This window comes from Delphinapterus leucas, chromosome 13 (genome assembly GCF_059928025.1).
Source record: "Delphinapterus leucas isolate spDelLeu-1000000601 "Yukka" chromosome 13, BTC_Dleu_Yukka2, whole genome shotgun sequence".
NCBI classification, from domain to species: domain Eukaryota; kingdom Metazoa; phylum Chordata; class Mammalia; order Artiodactyla; family Monodontidae; genus Delphinapterus; species Delphinapterus leucas.
Window position 1 is genome coordinate 65,545,661 of NC_143141.1, and position 23,527 is coordinate 65,569,187.

General features: G+C 40.7%; 1 protein-coding gene across 5 annotated transcripts in view; it reads right to left on the reverse strand.

Moving 5' to 3' along the window:
- CRIM1 (cysteine rich transmembrane BMP regulator 1) overlaps positions 1 to 23,527 on the reverse strand; it is a 207,945-nt gene that overhangs the window by 153,271 nt on the left and 31,147 nt on the right. For all 5 annotated transcript variants that reach the window (XM_089923288.1, XM_022574097.3, XM_022574098.3 and 2 more), the window contains one exon: positions 5,219 to 5,392. In XM_089923288.1, the coding sequence (XP_089779414.1) occupies positions 5,219 to 5,392 (174 nt within the window). The remainder of the gene's footprint in view (positions 1 to 5,218; positions 5,393 to 23,527) is intronic.

The window sequence follows — 23,527 nt, forward strand, 5'->3', positions numbered from 1 at the left end:
TAGACCTTTCGCGCTTGCAGTGTCCTCTGCGTGGACTTCTCTCCCCTCAGATCAGCACAAGTTCAACTCCTTCTTACAGTCAGATTTCAGGTCAAATGCTCTTCCTTCATGAAAAACTTCCCTGACATCCTTATCTAAAACAATTTCCCCAGTCAACCCAGTAATTCTCTATCATATCATCCTGACGATTACTCTTCATAGCTCTTATCATACTCCATGATACTTTCCTGCTCACTTTTGTGTTTATTGTCACCCCTCCCCTTCTGAGTGTGAGCTCCACAAAAGCTGTATCCTCAGCAACTGGAACTGTGACTAGTACATGTTTGGCACTCAATGAATATCTGATGGATGGATCGACAGACGAATGTTTTCTAGGGTGCTTTACATCCTTCTCTGAATCTGGCATGATTTCATACTTCTGATTACTTCTCAACTTTATTACAACCACTCTGAATTATAGTAATTTTTTTAGAAAACAAAAGCTACTTACCCCAACCTGTAGTCAGATGCAAACTTAAAAGTCCAACTTATTCACTGTGTCATGGAAGTCTTTCGTATCAACTTTAACTACCATTACCAAGCCCAGAGAGGCCCCTCAAGAAAACCCTTGTGGCAGCCACAGAGGCTGGTACTGTTTTTGTTAATGTGGTCCCCTCTTCTGATGGTGTATCAATTTAACTTTTGTGGAGCTCGGTACAGCATGTACCAAACCGATGATAAATAGGTAGTATGGCATAAAACTAAAAGCTTTGTTAAGATCAAGGTGGGATGACTTGCAGTTCATTCCCTTTATCAGTCTTTCTCTTCTTCCTCAGAGAAACAAAGATAATTCTGACAAATTATTCCGTACAAAGGCCTGGCTGCCTGTTTATCCAGTATCCTATTTCCTCTAAATCTGTGACAAACTGACTTTATGATGATGTGTTCATTAAAATCCAGGACCAATACCCTCCCTTTTAAATGAATATAATACACAAGAACTTTTTTAAATACCCTGAAATTGCCATTATTCTCCATAAATCTATAAATATGGTATTGAAATGCCTTGCAATGACTTCCACACATTCTAAAAATGTTGTTGTAATTATGCTTAAAATTCATGTTCAGAAATTCATGCTCACAAAATGTAGTAATGGGGACCCACATTATCTCATTATGCTCTGGCAAGAACACTAGTCCTTCTGCCCCATCCCTAACTGCATACATACCTTCACATTACAGAATGCCCCAGAGAACAGTCCTCAAAGGAAGGCTTTAACTAGAACTAACTATTCACCTTCTCATAACAAACCTCAAGAACTAAGTCTAAACTTACCAGGTCATCCATCATGTCTGGACTCAATCTTCCTTGGCTCTGCAAAATCACCCATGCTCTGCACAACCCTCCCATCCGAATCCTTCTACTGTGCCTTCTAGAACTCGTGGACTGTCATCACCAAAATCCCCTTTGCTGTCGTTCTCCCCTCCAGATGGTTCCCTTCACCTTTGTGCTCTAATTGAAACCTGGGTACTCCTCCCTGACTGCTCTCTATCCCCTGAAGTCCTCTCAAGTGGGGACGGCTTCACCGCCCACATGCCATAAATCCTGGGGGTGGGGTAGGGGTCCTCTTTGTTCTCATCACTAATTTCAGATCATTCTTCCTCTTCCCCTTAAAAAAATAACACGTTGTTTGCCTAAAGCACATGCAATCACATGATGTACCAACTACACACAGGTGCTGCATTTATCTACAGAACTTCTGCCTCTGTTCCTTTGCTACTGACTGCTGCTGTATCCTTCCCAGCAGCAATGGCATGGCCAGTCACCATAAGCACTCTCTTGCGTAACTCTCAATCTCAGTACCCTTCTCTTTATATCAGACTCATCAGGAAAAATCCTAACCCTGGTTAAATCCTAACCCTCCACCTCCACTGCATGCACCAGAGCTGGGGAAAAGCGCACAACTGTGCTGGCTGGTCTCCCTTCAAATTTATAACCTCAAGTAAGCTATCAGCACTAGCAGGTGACCCTAATACATTTCCCTACTTAATTCACTCGTCCTCCCTCTGAGATTTCTATTTTCCATTTCCTCTCCCTCCCCAATTTTTCACACCCCTTCTTCCGCCTCAACATCAGCTGATGACCTTGTTTTATGCATCTCTGAGAAACAGGAACAATTTTGCTCCTCTCCCTCCTCAAAGACTTTGCTCCTGCAGTCATCATCTTTCTTACATTATCAGTTTCTCCCTTTTTACTAGATCATTCTTGTCATCATTCAAACATGCTGTAATATCTTCCATATTTTTAAAGTGTCTCTTGACCCTAAATCCCTCTAAAACAACCACCTCATTTTTCAGTTCCACCTTTTGAGAGGTTTTCCCATTTCTGTTTCTCGTACTATCATTCTTCTACTCTTTCACGTTAGGAACCCCAGGATCATCTTTGTATTTTCATCCCTCCCTTGTCTGTTAGCAGATACTGGACGTTCTTCCACCAAAATGGCGTGTTTCCATCTCTTCCTTGCTTTTCCCCGGCCATCCCCTAGACCAGTCTCTTGTGACACCACATCTAAATAACGGAAACAGCTCTCCAACAAGCTGCACCGAGCTCTCCAACAGAAGCTCCACCTGCAAATTCCTTCCACGCCCCAAAACCCCAATCTGCCTAACACTGATTTCTCCATGCTCTGCTGCTGTCGGCTCATAAACCTACAGTGATTCCTGATAGCTCCTATCACCAGGCCTAACCTTCCTGAGCCACGTGGAAGACATTTCATCATCTGGTCCTGTCCTGCCTCCCCATCTTTCGTTCCTATTACCTATCAACATAAAAACTTGCTCTTTTACAGGAGTTCCCTGGTGGTCTTGTGGTTAGGATTTGGCGCTTTTATTTCCATGGCAAAAAAAAATAAACTTGCTCTTTTAGATTCATTTCCCAAGTGTCTTTCATGTAAGTCAAGCAACTCTCACTTGTACATTTTATTCTTTTGTCCGTATCATTCTTCTTCCTGGAATCCATCACCATCCAAATTCCAAATTGTTCAGACTCCTCCTCCTCTACAATACCTTATCATATAATGCCAGGTCACAATTTTTTGGCCCTAAATTCCTATAGCATTCCAAGTCTTCATTGCATTTATTAATGATTTAATCATATACAGTGATATACCATCACTAACTCTTTCATTTGCAATATATACTTGAATAGAAGTAGACCTTTTTCTTCAAAATTATCTCTCAGGAAAGGGAAATCCCCCAATATTGATTTCTTACAAGGCCTCAAATATCACAGAGTGCTTTATTTAAAAAAAAAACAAGTACGATTTGTGGAAGATACATAAACCTTAAATGACCTCAACTAATCCTACTTTTGGATTATGAAGAGGCCATCAGACAGAATCTGTTAAAAAAAAACAAGGGGAGGAGGGGCATAGAGAAATTTAATCAGCCACAGTAATTATTCCTGAGGGAATGATGTCAAAATTGGAAGTGCTGGATCTTGTAAACAGCCTTTTCAGAAACACCTGAAAAATCAATACAGTCAATCTCCACACTGTAAAGATCAAAAATACACCTCACTAATTAAAAATGTAACCGTCCTAGTTTTATGTGAAAAGACACCGTGTTTTGGAACAAAACTTCTTGTGATAACTTGGATTCAAAATCTGCTGCATCTCCAACAACTTAGATGGCAATAAAGAGGATGTGCTCAGAAAACAGTGTTAAATGACACGGAAATCAGCTCCAGCAAAGACAATAACAGTGACGGTGAGGCATTTGAAATATGACTAAAACAGTTTTGTGAAATATAAGAACAGCAAAAAGTAATACTCTAAATTGCTGTATTATTTTATATGACGTGATAAAATCTATATGAATAATTAATTTAATAGACATTTGACTGCTTCAACTCTACCCCTGGAGTTTATACACTGAAGTTGGCAAAATATACTATTTTTTTCAGCGGACAATGGGGGTGAAGACGGGGGAGCAAAGAGCCGCAAGACAATAAAAACGAGTTTGGTAACTGTGTTGTCTATGGCATAATGTGATTCAAAAAAGACTTTACGTGGTTAGAACTTGGCTTGTCAGTCATCCACTGTGTAGAGCTGAGTTTTTCAATTTTCAAATTCAAGGACTAGAATGTTATCTAAGACTCTCTGTGTTCCCAAAATTTTATTTCTGTTGTTTTCTATTGTACTCTCTTTTAAAGATTCAGCAGCATTGGTAAACACAAAGAGAAATGCTATTTTAGAGGCTACTGCACATTTCCCATTCTTTACTACCATTTAATATGTCTGAGGAACTTAATACAATTCAAAAACTTCAGCCCTTGCTCTACTGCCCTTATGAGCTTGATTTTGGACTTGGAAAATCCTGGGTATTCCAAACTATATTGCCAACTTCTCCATCTTTGAACAGCATCATTGTAGAGACAAAAGGTATATTTAAGAAAGTCTTGTTCAGTCTTCTTTTTTCCCTGAGCAGAACCTGGGGCTCAGCAAGAGTTCAATGCTGATCAGGGGCAGGGCTGAGACTCAAGCCCATGCCACATCCTCTGTTAATTCTGGTGGCAAGGCACAGCACTCAGCTCTGGGCATGCCACCCCTAATTACTTGATTACTTCATATTTTCAATTCCTAAATTTCTTTTCTAGGTTTTATGCATGAATGTATAAAAGTTATGGGCCACGTTATTTTGTTATTTTAATGTGATTTCTGACTTCATTCCAGAAGGGAAGCACCCAATGACCCATCCACACCTATATGATTTTGAGCCAATCTCAGCCTCCGATCGCCACTGCACAAATCTCCCACCTCTTCTAAAGAGATGCACGTTCTTGCCAGATGAGCTGCATTTCTAATTAGCGCTCTCCTCATGGAGCACCATCCTATGGTAAATCACGCGGAATAGACGTGGTAACAACAGATGCTGACCTCAAGCATGCCACATGTGAAATCATCCACTATGCAGAGGTGACCTAGGCAGGCTGGCACAAACTATCCTGGCCATACTACCGCAGCATGACCATCCCACCGCTTTCAGGAAACACACACGTGCGTGGACACACAGGCACACATATGCCATCACGTCCGTACCTAGTCAACATTCTGCATCTTGTTTGAGATCATCAAAGCTACCAATCGCTCTAAGCTTGTCTTTGCCTTCTCCAGCTCAAATACCATCACTGCTCAGAGTTACACAATGCTAACACTTATGACTGAAAATGTGTACTTACCTTCAATCCTCTTTAAAGCTGAAAGGCACATATCCTTCCTTGGAAACTCAAAGGGATTGTTACAGGTTCGAATGGTGTCACACTCACATTTCCCATTGATTATATTGCAGCCAGAGACAAGGTTTTCATTGCATGGTTCAAAACCAAGCAGTTGGTCATCATCCCAGTTCTCATCTGTAAAACAATTAACAACCACATAATGTTTGCTTGTTAGCTTCATTCAAAGGCCTGTCTGAGGGCTTCCCTGGTGGCGCAGTGGTTGAGCGTCTGCCTGCCGATGCAGGGGACACGGGTTCGTGCCCCGGAGTGGCTAGGCCCGTGAGCCATGGCCGCTGAGTCTGCATGTCCAGAGCCTGTGCTCCGCAACGGGAGAGGCCCACGTACCGCCAAAAAAAAAAAAAAAAAGGCCTGTCTGAAAGCAAAAATGTGCGAGGATGTCAAGATTAACATCCGATTTTGACACCTCAATTTACGAAACGCAGTTTGGCTGCAGTTCTACAAATGAATGAAACCCAACCTCCTAAAAAAAGAGAAGACTGAAATATAGCCATACACATCAACATTAACTAGCTATATATACAAACGTTTCTGATCAAAAACCACTACTCCTCTGATGTGTTATTACAGAAACAATTGAGATTCCTTTAAATTTCTTCATTTTAAACAAAGATTCCAGGATTTTCCCATGTTCAATAAAACTACATCTGTCAATCTACAAAATTATTCCAAAAAAACCCCAAATTTTTTACCCCATCTGGTAGAGACCAGCTTCAGGTTTAAAACAGCTCTGCAACTTCATATATCAAGGCAGTGCTAATAAATGTAAACAGACACCACCCAAGGAGTCAGGAATGGGATACAATGGAGGAGGTGCCCTCCAATGCACTTCAATACAAATGCTAATGTCCATTACTGCCCACAGCCAAAGCCAGAAACAACAACAAACAAAACTAAGGGCTACAGCCTAGTGAGAGGCTGAGGTCGTCAAAGTCTGCGGCTGAGACCATATCAGGGTCCTGGGTCATGAAATGGAGTTGACTGTAAGAAATAGATTTTAAAACCAACTTTCATGGGAACCAGTTCAGACAAATGAAACAAACATGACAGAACCACAGCAAGACTCAATCCTTAATAATATTCCTCATAGTTGAAATGCCTCTTGTAGGAAACCAGACTATTTCTCTGAGTCTCTGTGATGTTATGAGTTTTTCCCCCCTCTTAACATTATCTTTAATAGATACTTTATCACACCTTAACTGGGCACTGACTATTAAATAGTAAACATGTTTCTGATAACCATATCTGGAGAGAATCTTTTAAAAGTGCTTGAATTTAAGATACTTAAACTTGCTGCTCAAAGTAAGGCAGGTATAAAGACATCTTAAGAACGTCTTTTCACAAAAGACAGCGCAAACAAATGGCTATAATTTTTATAAGGCTAACTTTTCCTTCTGGTGACATCGATGACTTACTGCCTAAGTCAGGAAAAGACTGTTCTCCCTCACTGAAATAAATAATTTTCTTGTCAAGGGGTCTTTAGAAGGATATCATTTACAAAATAAAGAGCTTCAGGGTGATTATTTGAAAACGGAGAATAGAAAATCTCCTGTGTTTTGATTTCAGAAGATCAGGCTCTCTTATTTGATCAAAGCTTCATCTCTTAGTAAAACAATTTTAGAAGTTTAAACAAAAACACAAGGTATCTGTTTTAAGATTTATTTTCCTATTTAGCCTGTATTTGGTCTTTAGAAATGACAGGTATATAACATGCATACACACAAAGGGACATTCCTATCTTCAAGACAACAGTGAAATTACTAAATTACTTTGAAAGGAAAACCAGAATAGAATATACTGAAACAACTCAACACAGTAAAGTAGGTGATAATTTAGTCTTTGGTTATAACACGTGACAAAATGGTTCACGTAAACAATTTCTTACCTCTATATTTAATTGTTGACATGTTATTAGTACCACCAGCCTAATATAGTTCAGCAAAATTTACCGTAAAGAAATTCTTTTGACCGTATATTCAAATTTGTAATTCAAAATTAGTTCAATCCTAGGAACCTAAAAATCAGTAAGAAACTCAAGTAACATTTGAACTACTGAAAAACTGTATTTCTCCTCTTTCCCGTCCCATATTCCAAGAAATCTTTATTACTATCTTTGTAAATATATGCAGTTAATGTATCACCAAATCAAATGGATTCTGATGCAGATTTTTTTTTCCACAATACACATCCCTTCCCTCCATCGTAACTGGAACTCCCTGAAGACATCACTTTCCTGAACCACCGCAGCATCCTCTAACCTGTCTCCTTGCACTACCCCATTTCCCACACTGTCAACCAGCATCATCTTCCTCAAAAGACAAGCCTGGGGCTTCCCTGGTGGCGCAGTGGTTGAGAGTCCGCCTGCCGATGCAGGGGACACAGGTTCGTGCCCTGGTCCGGGAAGATCCCACATGCCGCGGAGCGGCTGGACCCGTGAGCCATGGCCACTGGGCCTGCGCGTCCGGAGCCTGTGCTCCGCGACGGGAGAGGTCACAACAGTGAGAGGCCCGCGTATCACAAAAAAAAAAAAAAAAGACAAGCCTGCTCATTGGTTCTCTCTTGCTAACAAGTCCAAACATCCTAATGCTCCAATAAACACACAGATTCTCACTACAAACCCTCAATAAATGCTCCCATGCCTTTGCTCACAGAATGTCATCGCCTGGAACACCTCCTTCTCTCCTTCCTCTTGATAACTCCTATTCATTTTTCAAGACCCAAGTCACATGTTACCTCTTTGAGAAGTCTTCTCCAACTCTGAGCTCTCTATCCTCCACGCTCCTACAAACACCTGTGCACACCTCTTACCCTTTCCAATAATGGTTTCACGCACATCTAACTTCCCCATTAGACAAAGAGTCCTCATGTGCAGGAGGAGCCAGGTGTTATCCAACTTTGAACCCCCTTAACCCCAGGACTTAGTACAAGTGTTCAGTAACTCTATCTAGTTTTCCATGTCACTGGTATGGTCAATGCTGTTGACTATGCTTTTTTGGGTTTTTTTTTTTTGCGGTACGCGGGCCTCTCACTGTTGTGGCCTCTCCCGTTGCGGAGCACAGGCTCAGCGGCCATGGCTTACGGGCCCAGCCACCCCGCAGCATGTGGGATCTTCCCAGACCGGGGCACGAACCCGTGTCCCCTGCATCAGCAGGCAGACTCTCAACCACTGCGCCACCAGGGAAGCCCTTTTTTTTTTTTTAAACAGAAAATGTCTTGTAAACAAATGCATAGATGTATAATAAGGAAAACATGTTTCATTATAATGAACATGTTTACATAATAAAAATCTTATTCAAAAACCTTATTAGTGAAGCATTAATGAGGCAGGCATTTTGAAGAAATGCTCAGACATACTTTGGTACCTTTCTCTCTAGGCATCAACTGTCCTTAGTCTCTTTCCCAGTTCAGCTCTAGACTTCAGCCTCTTATCAGCTGGCTGGCATCAACAGCCCCTCCAAGAGGTCCATCTTAGGGCCAATTTGTTTTCAGTGTCAGATGTTTTTCTCTGCCTCCCCACAGGAAGACCATATCCCCTGAGTGTGGAATCAGAATTAAAAGGCAACTTCCCTTAATGCCCTCTCCAGCTCCTTACTGTTCTCAGCAGAAGCCTCTTGGCAACAGCGACAGGCTGCACCTGATCGTGCACAGGTAAGCCTGACCACCCCTCAGGAAATGTCATGGCCACCCTGTCCAGTCAGGAGGCATCTGACTCTAAAGCCAAAAATGTCTTACATGCTCTTATTTTCTTTTTTGAGAGGAAACCCTTTCATTTCTATGCCCCCCATCCTAATCAATACTTTTTCTTCTTGGCAAATAGTTCCCTTAGCAACCACTGCTTTATAGGATCAAGTACAACATGTTTATGAGACAAATGCTTTTATGTTTTTCTATTACAGAACATTATACTTTACTGTAACAGCCATCCAACAGGGATTGAAAGCAAAAATTTAGTAAAGTCTGATTATACAGAAATCAAATCTGAGCCTAATAGTGCCACTGACAGCACTTGGCAAATTTGATGTTTTAAAATCTCTTTTCCTAAGTAAATCCACATATACAGCACAAGGATCAAGGTTCTGATTCTGATATAGTTTCTGATTTCTCCTTGGACTAGTCAGGACTTTAAGAACAAGGGGCGGGGGGATTAAAAACAGGAGTACTGCCCTTTAACTATTTATATCAAGTAGTTTTTTCCTAGTGCTCTCCATGCGACAAGATGTAGTCTCCAAGGCTGAAAGGTCAAGATAATTGAGATACCTCTGCAAATGTATTTTTAAGTTTGTAACTTCTGCAAGATACCAAATCCGAATGTGATTTTCTCTATATACAAAATGAAAGAAATGTGATAATTTCATGTATGAATTAGAATTCATGCATGTTCAAATATATGCAAATATGTGAGTACTCCAGCGAAGAGTCAGTTATAACTAACTGCTAACCTGACATCTCCACTTGGATATTTAGAAGAAACCAGGAAATGATATTTTACCTCGAGACAACCGTGGAACTTCAGTAGGCAGAATTATTTCATCCATTCTTCCCATTTCATTCCAGAGAATGTTCACAAGATGTATAATCAAAAGTTGAAATTTAATAAAATTAATAACTTGTACTGATTCAATAAACGGCATTCTTAAAGGAAACTGATTTTTTTTCCCAACATCTTTATTGGACTATAATTGCTCTACAACGGTGCATTAGCTTCTACTGTATAGCAAAGTGAATCAGCTATATGTATACACATATCCCCATATCCACTCCCTCTTGTGTCTCCCTCCCACCCTCCCTATCCCACCTCTCTACGTGGTCACAAAGCACCGAGCTGATCTCCCTGTGCTATGCGGCTGCTTCCCACCAGCCATCCATTCTACATGTGGTAGAGTACGTCCATGTCACACTCTCACCTCATCCCAGCCCACCCCTCCCCCTCCCCGTGTCAAGTCCACTCTCCACGTCTGTGTCTTTATTCCTATCCTGCACATAGGTTCTACAGAACCAATTTTTTCTTTTTAGACTCCATATATATGTGTTAGCATACGTATTCGTTTTTCTCTTTCTGACTTACTTCACTCTGTATGACAGACTCTAGGTCCATCCACCTCACTACAAATAACTCAATTTCGTTTCTTTATATGGCTGAGTAATATTCCATTGTATACACGTGCCGCATCTTCTTTATCCATTCATCATCAAGTGTCGATAGACAGATTGCTCCCATGTCTTGGTTATTGTAAATAGTGCAGCAATGAACACTGTGGTACGTGATTCTTTTTGAAGTATGGTTTTCTCACTGGTATATATGCCCAGCATTGGGACTGCTGGGTCGTATGGTAGTTTTATTTTTAGTTTTTTAATGTACCTCCATACTGTTCTCCTTAGTGGCTGTATCAATTTACATTCCTACCAACAGTGCAAGAGGGTTCCCTTTTCTCCACACCCTCTCCAGCATTTATTGTTTGTAGACTTTATGATGATGGCCATTCTGACTGGCGTGAGGTGATACCTCATTGCAGTTTTGACTTGCATTTTTCTAATGATTACTGATGTTGAGCATCCTTTCATGTGTTTGTTGGCAATCTGTATATCTTCTTTGGAGAAATGTATAGGTCTTCTACCCATTTTTGGATTGGGTTGTTTGTTTATTTCATGTTGAGCGGAATGAGCTGCTTGTATACTTTGGAGATTAATCTTTTGTCAGTTCCTTTGTTTGCAAATATTTTCTCCCATTCTGAGGGTTGTCCTTTCATCTTGTTTATGGCTCCCTTAGCTGTGCAAAATCCTTTAAGTGTCATTAGGTCCCATTTGTATATTTTTGTTTTTATTTCTCTTTCTCTAGGAGGTGGGTCAAAAAGGATCTTGCTGTGATTTATGTCATAGAGTGTTCTGTCTATGTTTTCCTCTAAGAGTTTTATAGTCTCTGGTCTTACATTTAGGTCTTTAATCCATTATGAGTTTATTTTGGTATATGGTGTGAGGAAGTATTCTAATTTCATTCTTTTATATGTAGTCCAGTTTTCCCAGCACCACTTACTGAAGAGGCTGTCTTTTCTCCATTGTATATTCTTGCCTCCTTTATCAAAGATAAGGTAACCAGGGGCTTCCCTGGCGGCACAGTGGTTGAGAGTCCACCTGCCGATGCAGGGGACGTGGGTTCGTGCCCCAGTCCAGGAAGATCCCACATGCCGCGGAGCAGCTGGGCCCGTGAGCCATGTCGCTGAGCCTGCACGTCCGGAGCCTGTGCTCCACAAAACGGGAGAGGCCACAACAGTGAGAGGCCCACGTACTGCAAAAAAACAAAACAAACAAACAAACAAAAAACAAAGATAAGGTAACCACATGTGTGCGGGTTTATCTCTGGGATTTCTATCCTGTTCCATAGATCTATATTTCTGGTTTTGTGCCAGTACCAGACTGTCTTGATTACTGTAGCTTTGTAGTATAGTCTGAAGTCTGGAAGCCTGACACCTCCAGCTCTGTTTTTCTTTCTCAAGATTGCTTTGACTATTCACGGTCTTTTGTGTTTCCATACAAATTGTGAACTTTTTTGTTCTAGTTCTGTGAAAAATGCCAGTGGTAGTTTGATAGCGATTACACTGAATCTGTAGATTGCTTTGGGTAGTAGAGTCATTTTCTCAATGTTGATTTTTCCAATCCAAGAACATGGTATATCTCTCCTTCTGTCTGTTTCATCTTTAATTTCTTTCACAAGTGTCTTACAGTTTTCTGCATTCAGGTCTTCTGTCTCCTTAGGTAGGTTTATTCCTAGGCATTTAATTTGTTTTGTTGCAATGGTAAATGGGAGTGTTTCCTTAATTTCTCTTTCAGATTTTTCATCATTAGTGTATAGGAATGCAAGAGATTTCTGTGCATTAATTTTGTATCATGCTACTTTACCAAATTCATTGATTAGCTCTAGGAGTTTTCTGGTAGCATCTTTAGGATTCTCTATGCATAGTATCATGTCATCTGCAAAAATGTGACAGCTTTACTTCCTCTTTTCTGATTTGGATTCTTTTTATATCTTTTTCTTCTCTGATTGCTGTGGCTAAAACTTCCAAAACTACGTTGAATAACAGTGGTGAGAGTGGGCAACTTTGTCTTGTTCCTACTCTTAGTGGAAATGGTTTCAGTTTTTCATCATTGAGAACAATGTTGGCTGTGGGTTTGTCATATATGGCCTTTATAATGTTGAGGTAAGTTCCCTCTATGCCTACTTTCTGGAGGGTTTTTATCATAAATGGGTGTTGAATTTTGGTAAAAGCTTTTTCTGTATCTATTGAGATAATAATGGTTTTTCTTCTTCAATTTGCTAATATGGTTTATCACATTGATTGATTCGTGTATATTGAAGAATCCTTGCATTCTGTCGATAAGCCTCACTTGATCATGGTGTATGATCCTTTTAATGTGCTGTTGGAGTCTGTTTGCTAGTATTTTGTTGAGGATTTTTGCATCTATGTTCATCAGTGATATTGGCCTGTAAGATTTTTTTGTGACATCTTTGTCTGGTTTTGATACCAGGGTGATGGTGGCCTCGTAGAATGAGTTTCGGAGTGTTTCTCCCTCCGCTATATCTTGCAAGAGTTTGAGAAGGATAGGTGTTAGCTCTTCTCTAAATGTTTCACAGAATTCACTTGTGAAGCCACCTGGTCCTGTGCTTTTTGTTTGTTGGAAGATTTTTTATCACAGTCTCAATTTCCGTGCTTGTGATTGGTCTGTTTATATTTTCTATTTCTGCCTGGTTCAGTCTCAGAAGGTTGTGCTTTTCTAAGAGTTTGTCCATTTCTTCCAGGTTGTCCATTTTATTGGTATATAGTTGCTTGCAGTAATCTCTCATGATCCTTTATATTTCTGCAGTGTCAATTGTTACTTCACCTTTTTCATTTCTAATTCTATTGATTTGAGTCGTCTCCCTTTTTTTCTTGATAAGTCTGGCTAATGGTTTATCAATTTTGTTTATCTTCTCAAAGAACCAGCTTTTGTTTTATTGGTCTTTGCTATCATTTCCTTCATTTCTTTTTCATTTATTTCTGATCTGATTTATGATTTCTTTCCTTCTGCAAACTTTGGAGTTTTTTTGTTCTTCCTCTCATTGCTTTAGGTATAAGGTTAGGTTATTTGAGATGTTTCTTGTTTCTTGAGGTGGGATTGTATTGCTATAAACTTCCCTCTTAGAACTGCTTTTGCTTCGTCCCATAGGTTTTGGGTCATCGTATTGTCATTGTCATTTCTTTCTAGGTATTTTTTGATTTCCTCTTTGATTTCTTCAGTGATCTCTTGGTTATGTAGTAGTGTACTGTTTAGCCTCCATGTGTTTGTATTTTTTACAGTTTTCTTCCTGTAATTGATATCTAGTCTTACGAATTGTGGTCGGAAAAGATACTTGATAGGATTTCAATTTTCTTAAATTTACCAAGGCTTGATTTGTGACCCAAGATATGATCTATCCTGGAGAATGTTCCATGAGCCCTTGAGAAGAAAGTGTATTCTGTTGTTTTTGGATGGAATGACCTCTAAATATCAATTAAGTCCATCTTGTTTAATGTATCATTTAAAGCTTGTGTTTCCTTATTTATTTTCATTTTGGATGATCTGTCCATTGGTGAAAGTCCGTGTTAAAGTCCCCCACTATGATTGTGTTACTGTCGATTTCCTCTTTTATGGCTGTTAGCATTTGCCTTATGTATTGAGGTGCTCCTATGTTGGGTGCATAAAGATTTACAATTTTTATATCTTCTTCTTGGATTGATCCATTGATTATTATGTAGTGTCCTTGCTTGTCTCTTGTAATAGTCTTCATTTTAAAGTCTATTTTGTTTGATATGAGAATTGTTACTCCAGCTTTCTTCTGATTTCCATTTGCATGGAATATCTTTTTCCATCCCCTCACTTTCAGTCTGTATGTGTTCCTAGGTCTGAAGTGGGTGTCTTGTAGACAGCATATATACGGGTCTTCTTTTCGCATCCATTCAGCCAGTCTATGTCTTTTGATTGGAGCATTAATCCATTTACATTTAAGGTAATTATCAGTATATATGTTCCTATTACCACTTTCTTAATTGTTTTGGGTTTGTTATTGTAGGTCTTTTCCTTCTCTTGTGTTTCCTGCCTAGAGAAGTTCCTTTAGTGTTTGTTGTAAAGCTGGTTCAGTGGTGCTGAACTGTCTCAGCTTTTGCTTGTCTGTAAAGGTTTTAATTTCTCCATCAAACCTGAATGAGATCCTTGCTGGGTAGAGTAATCTTGGTTGTAGGTTTTTCCCTTTCATCACTTTAAATATGTCCTGCCACTTCCTTCTGGCTTGCAGAATTTCTGCTGAAAGATCAGCTGTTAACCTTATGGGGATTCCCTTGTATGTTATGTGTTGCTTTCCCCTTGCTGCTTTTAATATTTTTAAGTTTTGATCATTTGATTAATATGTGTCTTGGCGTGTTTCTCCTTGGATTTATCCTCTATGGGACTCTCTCTTTGCTTCCTGTACTTGATTGACTATTTCCTTTCCCATATTAGGGAAGTTTTCAACTACAAACTCTTCAAATATTTTCTCAGTCCCCTTCTTTTTCTCTTCTTCTTCTCGGACCCCTATAATTTGAATGTTGGCACATTTAATGTTGTCCCAGAAGTCTCTGAGACTGTCCTCAATTCTTTTCATTAGTTTTTCTTTATTCTGCTCTGCACTAGTTATTTCCACAATTTTATCTTCCAGGTCACTTATCCATTCTTCTGCCTCAGTTATTCTGCTATTGATTCCTTCTAGAGAATTTTTAATTTCATTGATTGTGTTGTTCATCATTGTTTGTTTGCTCTTTAGCTCTTCCAGGTCCTAGTTAAACGTTTCTTGTATTTTCTCCATTCTATTTCCAAGATTTTGGATCATCTTTACTATCATTACTCTGAATTCTTTTTCAGGTAGACTGCCTATTTCCTCGTCATTTGTTTGGTCTGGTGGGTTTTTACCTTGCTCCTTCATCTGCTGTGTGTTTCTCTGTCCTCTCATTTTGCTTAACTTACTGTGTTTGGGGTCTCCTTTTCACAGGCTGCAGGTTTGTAGTTCCCTTGTTTTTGGTGTCTGCCCCCAGTGGCTAAGGTTTGTTCAGTGGGTTTTGTAGGCTTCCTGGTGGAGGGGACTGGTGCCTGTGTTGTGGTGGATGAGGCTGGATCTTGCCTTCCTGGTGGGCAAGACCGAGTGCAGTGGTGTGTTGGGGTATCTGTGAACTTATTATGATTTTAGGCAGCCTCTCTACTAATGGGTGGGGCTGTGTTCCTGTCTTGATAGTTGTTTGGCATGGGGTGTCCAGCACTGGAGCTTGCTGGTCGTTGAGTGGAGCTGGGTCTTAGCGTTGAGACAGAGATCTCTGGGAGGGCTCTCACCGATTGATATCACATGGGGCCGGGAGGTCTCTGTTGGACCAATGTCCTGAATTCAGCTCTCCCACCTCAGAGGCTTAGGCCTGACAGCCGGCCAGGGCACCAAGACCCTGTCAGTCACACAGCTGGAGAAGGTGGGCTATGAGTTGATTGCCAGCCACTTCCCTGTTGTAGCTCTGTCTCAGCTGTCTCCAAAGGCCACCCAGATACATTGGGTTATTCCACCATTCCTCAGAACTTACACATGCCAGTCTGGGATTTGTAGATGTCCTCCTGATACTCTTCATTGAAATACCTTGCATTCATGGTGGTGAGAGATATGCTATTAGTGTTGGTTCCCTTCAGTTCAGAGACTGGGACAGTCTGAGCCTTCATGTGGCCAAGTCAGGAGCAGCTGGCCAACAGTCCGAAAGTGATGTCATGTCAGATTCCAAGAAGGCTTTCTGCACCACCGGAGCAGTAGTCCCGAGCAGCCGCTCCGCTCAGCTGTAGCACTCTGGGGAACCTGATGGGACCCCTAAACAAGGATTTCTGCCGGCCCTAGAGCCTGACTTGCCCACCCAGGCAAGGAGTTGAGGAGAGCATCTCCCGGCCCTGTCTCACCAGAGAAGTAGACCGGAAACTGATTTTTTATTTGGTTTGTTATTTGGTTATTAGTATTTACTTTACTGCAGGTGCAGAGCGGTGACTGACTAACACAGTTTGGGGCCATAGCCTCTGCTCATGCTAAGATGCCAGCAGTTTTACCAGCATTGTTTTTGCACCAGCAGTGCAAATGTCGACACAGAATAAAAGCAAATAGTATGTTAATATTACTGTGAAAATAACTCTGACCTCATGTACTACTTGAAAATGTCTCAGGGCCCCCCAGGGGTCTGTGGTCCACATTTTGAGAACTGCTGCTCTAAAGATCATGTCTTGCTGGTACACTTAGGCCAAGACAGCATAGGACCCAGGTTTGAGAAATAACAAAAGATACTGGGTACCTCTTCCCCTAACAGTTACTACTGAGCCATAAAAACACACTTTTCTAACGTGATTTTAGTTATACATAATTTGGAACAAAATGATGTCAGTATAATGCAGAAGGTGTGTTGGTTCATGTGTGATTTCCCCCAGCTCATTAATGTTATAAAAACATCAGGAGAAAGTTTTCTCACAATAAAAGGAAAAGTCTTCGCAGTTAAATGAACACCTTAAGAAAAGGCTTATAATCTCGTTTAAATTCCTTCCTTTAGCTCAAGAAATGGCTGCTCTAGTGGTTGAACTTTCCACTACATTTAACTGTCCGGGGAGGTTCAATGTACAAATGAAAAAGCTAGAGATATTCTCCCGTGTTTAAAAACTCATGATGAAGAAACTACCCCTGGGGACTTCCCTGGTAGCACAGTGGTTAAGAATCTGCCTGCCAATGCAGGAGACACGGGCTCGATCCCTGGTCCGGGAAGATCCCACATGCCATGGAGCAGCTAAGCCCGTGCGCCACAACTACTGAGCCTCCTCTCTAGAGCCCATGAACCACAACTACTGAGCCCGCATGCCGCAACTACCGAAGCCCACTTGCTCTAGGGCCCATGTGCTGCAACTACTGAGCTCACGTGCTGCAACTACAGAAGCCCATGCACCCAGAGCCCATGCTCCACAACAAGAAAAGCCCCCGCTCGCCACAACCAGAGAAAAGCCCACGTGCAGCAATGAAGACACAACACAGCCAAAAAAACAAAAAACTACCCCTGGATCTTATATTTAATTCTGATGAAACTAGTCTCCATTAAGAGTAAACATCTGTGAGGTTCCCATGCCCTGAAGGAAGCAGCCTGAGCTCATGAGTGTGTAAGGCTGCAAAGGATGGGCTGTCCAGGCTCCAGATGCAAATGTTAGGAGCAGCTTACCTGAGTCAGGAGCTTTATTTGGAGTCTTATTGTTTATATTTATCCTCTGTGTTCACAGTTCCATAGGTTTTGAGTGATCTGCCCCATCCCTATTTTTCCCAACAGCTCTCTTACCTTTAGTGTAGTGAATGATTTTGCAAAAAAAAAAATTTTTAAGAGTGTACATGTGGTGCCAAAGCAAAAACACCTGAAACACCTGTACTTCCAATAGTCACCTTCAGTCTAACCCTGGACTTGGTCTTTCTGTTCCACAGACTACTTTCCAATATTCTTGATGATGCCTGAAATTCCTTCTTTCCACAGTTGATATAAAAGATTCTAAGTGCAAAGACTACTGAGAAAGGAGTTGTGATCCTCAGGGTAGGAGAGGGGGAAAGGATGTGAAAGAAGAGGAGTCTTGGAAGACGTACAAAGACAGCCAGCTCCAGATCTGGGAAGCAGCAGCCCCGGGGGCTACACCCGCTCTGTGCCCAGGAGCTCAAGGAACCAGCCACGGCAACCCTGGCCCAACTGGTCCCAGATTCCACCTCTCTGCTTGTCAAAATATATTTCCATCTGCTTGCTGGTGTCTGAAATTCCAGTAACATGGAATAAAATGTTTCAGGTATGACTGCACTTATTGGACAAAGTACTGTGTGTTCATCTGAAATGTCCAACTTCCTGAAGGCAGAAGGCATTTGTAGACTCAGAGCCTTACCTTTTCTACCTCATATCAGCTTAGGGTAATGGAGTTTACTCCAAACCAAGATACGGCTACACCCCATTATGTGGCATTCCACTTACCAGAAACATGCTATAGCAGATATTAAAAAGCAAGACACAGGGCTTCCCTGGTGGCACAGTGGTTGAGAGTCTGCCTGCTGATGCAGGGGATACAGGTTCGTGCCCCGGTCCGGGAAGATCCCACATGCTGCGGAGTGGCTGGGCCCGTGAGCCATGGCCGCTGAGCCTGCGCTCCGCAACGGGAGAGGCCACAACAGTGAGAGGCCCGCGTACCGCCAAAAAAAAAAAAAAAAAAAAAAGCAAGACACAGATTCATGGTACACACTCAGAACCTCACAGTAATGGAATTCTGTTGGCAGAAGAGAGGCTGCTGGGAATATATATCAAATTAATTCTCCAGCTGTTCACATATCCCTGTGGCTACAGTAAGATACAGATAGCTAGTACTGGCATCTCTTTCCATGCCAGCCTAGAAACTCCAGTGTAATGTAAAATTGCTGCTCTTAACTCCCCCAGCTCCCGGCTGGCTGTTATCGTGCGTTCAGCCCTGCTCAAGGAGGAATCTAATGCAGTGAGCTTTCATTCTCTCTCCTTCCAGCTTAAAACGGATGATCTAAAAGCTGGTGCTTCCCTTTCCCTCTCTTCCTCATGCTGTAATCAGTGCAAAGCAAGAAGGACAAAATTATGGTTATCAGTAGAAATGATTCATGACATAAAAATTTGTTTTATAGGCATTTCCACAAAGTAAAACTATGTTAGGCATATGTAACTATGTATCAGAGTAGACCAAGCCTTAATCTAAAACAATGGAAATACTAAAATATGCACACAATTTTTTTTGAGGACTCTTAAACTGATGCAAACCTCTAAATATATAACAAACAAACATGACCACTGATTCATATTATGTCCAAGTGGGGAAGTCTTTGAAAAACAAACAGTACTGAATCAATTTACTAAATCAATTTATAGTAAAACATTTATGAATGATAAGCAAATGTTCCATTGCTGTAACTGTTGTCAACACCTCAGCAATACACCTATCAGAGGAGGACCAGGGACGAACTATAGCATGTAAAGTCATTCGTTCAATCATTCTTTCTTTCAAACATTCATTCCTCAATCAGTTATTGGCATCTATTATACATCAAGAACTGAGCAAGGTACTAAGGATTTAAAATGCTAGGAAAGAGGAGTTTACAGTATAATTTCCCACTACTCTAACCAAAATCATACCAAGTATGTGAATAAAATGTTCCTAGGAATCTTGAAACAGAGGAAAAAATTAAGTAAGGGAAGGATAATTTCCTTTTTGATAACAGGAAGCTGGTGGGGACAGAGAAGAACTTAAGAAAAGATAAGCAGTATTTCTAGAAGGAATTCATGAGGCAAGATGAGAAGAGGAGAAACCAGGGCTACAGAACACAACTCTCCTATTTCAAAATTCTGCCTAAATTAGCGATTATCTACCCTTAATTGCATACAGAAAATCAGATAGCCCAGAGGTCTGTTCTCATGGAGAGGCCCTGGCCCAGGGGACCACAACCTTAGCTTTGTCATTAGAGTGACCCTGAACAAGGCATTTGGCCCCCTCAGCTCCAATTCATTTCATCACTAAAACGGAGGTGGGATGGGTAATCTGTGAGGTCCCTTTAGACCTCCTCCTTTTGTTTCCTTGATTCTGGCATCTTAGTTGAAACTGTACAATGCTAACAATTTACTGGTCACAGTGTCAGAGAATCACACGCTTATGGTGGTCACAATTTAAATTTAAAATAATTTCCCATTTATCAGACCAGTTTAAGGTCTGGAAAACAATCACTGTGCAGAGTAAGGCAAGCCAAAGGTGCTTTTAATAGAACAAATATCACTTTGCAGGACCCTTCTAGCACCTCCAATCCTAGAGGATTTACTGGCTGAGGTCCCAACAGCTTAAAACAGGATTGGTCTTGAATTGATAACTACTGAAGCACTGAGTCATTACACAGTTGCCTCTACTTCTGTATATATTTGAAAACTTCTATGATAAAATGGTTTTTTTTTAAATGGGAGGAGATTATGGGAAAATTAATCAAATACTTAAAAATGAAGAACAATAGATATGTCACATGTCAATATTGATGGGACACAGCTAAGGCAGTGTTTAAAGGGAAATTTCACAGGAAATAAGAAAGGTTAAAAAAAATGAGCTAAGCATTCAACTGAAATTAGAAAATGATCAACAAAGCGAATCCAAAGAAACAAGAAAGATGAAGTTAGTACATGGAGAAAATCAATGTAACAGAGATAAAAGCACAAAAGTGATTAACATAATAATAATTAACATAATTCTTCAAAAAGGTTATTAAGATATCCCATAAATGGCTTATGACTAACAGTCCCATATAGCATGTCACCTCATCCAGGTACTTGGACATATAAATATATTTTTTCAACCAGTTTCTCTTTGGTGTGGTTTTACCAGGAAGTTACTCAAAGTCAGACACTAAATGGTTACATTTCTGAAACTTTTTAAAATAATCAGAACAGGATACTTGATTGCTCATGGAAACTCTTCCCTAGCTACAACTAGTCTGACAGAACCCAATGGTGGAGAACTCAACCCCCTGACATTTCCCCTACTTTGAGACTGAATCTCAACATTTTAAAAGGAAAAATCTCAGGCCTCCTCCACTGGCCCATGCTTCTGCAGTGCTGGACTGGCCTTCTGGTCAGGCACATGTCATTATCAAGCAACAAAGTCTTCTCTGAGCATGAATGTCCACTAAAACATGTAACCCCTTGTTTAACCAGCTTCAAAGAATATTGGTTTTGTTATCAAATGTACTGCTGCTTAAAAATTGATACATCTTAGTTGAGGGAAAAATTATCTTGGAGAAGTACCTAATTCTTTCACATTTCCTCTCTTCATCTAGATTCTCTAAAAGCCGTCCTTAAAGCCAGGTGATTAGCCATCCCTTAGGGACCTGGCTCACAGTGTTTTATTCTCCTACAGAGGTGCTTTGGTGTAAATAACACCTAGTGAGGGTGTTATAAGAATAGCCCTATCAGGCTTCCCTGGTGGCGCACTGGTTGAGAGTCCGCCTGCCGATGCAGGGGACACGGGTTCATGCCCCGGTCTGGGAAGATCCCACATGCCGCGGAGCAGCTGGGCCCGTGAGCCATGGCCGCTGAGCCTGCGCGTCCGGAGCCTGTGCTCCACAACGGGAGAGGCCACAACAGTGAGAGGCCCGCGTACCACAAAAAAAAAAAAAAAAAAAAAAAAGAATATCCCTATCAAACTTCTTAAGGATACAGAATTGGGAAGCAACGGTCTCCAAAGAAAGTCCAACATCTGGCCATTCCAGTCTCTGAGCCTGTTTAGATTTGATCCCAGTCCACTTCTTCACCCTCATCTCTTCCACTCTTCCCCACTTACTACAGCAATACTTCATAATGATGTGCTCCCAAATGACCCATACTGTTCCTGATCCCTGGGCTTCGCACAAGGTGTTCTCTCTGGCTAGAAAGCTGCTTCTCTTCACCTGCTTTGAAAGCTCCTATTCAGTCTTTAATACTTTCTCCAGGTTTCATCTGCTCTATATAGGGACTAAATCAAGAATTGTCTCCTCTGTAGGAGTTCTGTTATACATCCATTAAAATTAGTTCACTTACGGCAGTATAATGAAATTGCTCATCTAATCTCCACCGGAAAGTGGGTTCTTTTTATCACTGGGCTATCACAGGGCTTGCAAATAGTAGCTTAGCAAAACAAACATCTGCAGAAGGAATAAACAGGAACAGGAGGACCTGAACTTAAGCAAAGCAATCTGAATCTTTAAGTGCCAAACTTCTTCTGGAAAGTAAGTTTGGTGGTAGGAAGAAAGTCAATTATTCAGAAATAACTGAGAAACATCTTTGGATCTCGGTCTTCCTACTTCTGAAATATTAATACTAACTCAAGTTTTCTTTTAGCCTCAACATTTTATTACCCAACACTTCCACATATCAAATATTTACATGTCAAATGAGTGAACAAGTGTAATATTCCTCAACCATGTTGGATAAATAATAACTTAAATAATAAACTCTATTATCTCCCTTCCTACCACTTTTGTCTATCATGACCATAATTAGATAATGTGACGCAAGTTAATGCCTCTTGCCAGAAAGGCACTTGTGGATATAATACACAGTATCATTTTATAAATATTAATGTATGCTCTACCCTAAAACCTGTTAGTCAAATGACCAAGAGTCAAACAGAAGGCTAGATGTGGGAATGCCTTTTTTTCTTGACTGTACTCATCCAACAGTGTAAATCACGACAGGGAGAAGAAGAAATGTGACCAGAATGTCACACAACAAGAACAACAAAATGAGCATGATATTCTGAAAATAACCACTTTGAAAGATATACATTTTTCATTATACTAGCTGAACAGTTAGCACAGATAATGAAGCACATTTCATACCTACCCCGCCAGTCAAATCTTCTGTTAACAGCTAATAATTCCTGAGCCAGGGACCTTACTAGGTGCTTTCCATAGACTTACACATTTAGCTGAGGAGGAAAGCTAAGCAACGAGGTCTGAATTCCACACAGACTTATATCACCAAACAGGCAACAAGAGGAACTGAAGAAATAGGGAAGTAAGGTGGTCGAATGGTTGGACAAAATGTCAAGTCCAAGTGAGTCTAAAGAACCCAAGCACCAGGGAAAAGAAAGAGAGGAACACTGCTATTTTTCCATCTCACACTGGAGATGTCCATCTCGAGTGAATATGGCCTAGAGACCCATGGCGGACGGTCATCACCACAAGGGCTGGCAGAGCCTCTCTGACACCTTCTCAGCCAAGACAATGGAGTTGCTGGAGAACCTCTGGAAACATCCAAGAACAGAAAACCCAACAATATAAACATGACCTCAACTATTCTATCATCCAGGAAACAAAGGTTTTCTTGTGAAAGCAATAATGCCTCCACATAAAGCAATACTCCTGAGGCGAAAGTAATGATTTCTAAAAGGTGTAATGATCTGTAAGTAGCACTAAGGAATCTTTTCAGGATAATGAATTAGTGAAATCAGTTAGCAATCATTTTGAAGGAAATGTCTTTGCAAATCAACTTGGGCCCTGCTGTGAACCTCACCTTAGTAATTTATCTGAATTCTTCAAAGTAAACAAAGTAGAAGATGATAAGAAGTGAAAGAGTGATCACCTTTAATTCCAACAATTATATTTCTAACTGATCCTTACCACTAACTCTGATACTGTTCTACAAAGAAATATCA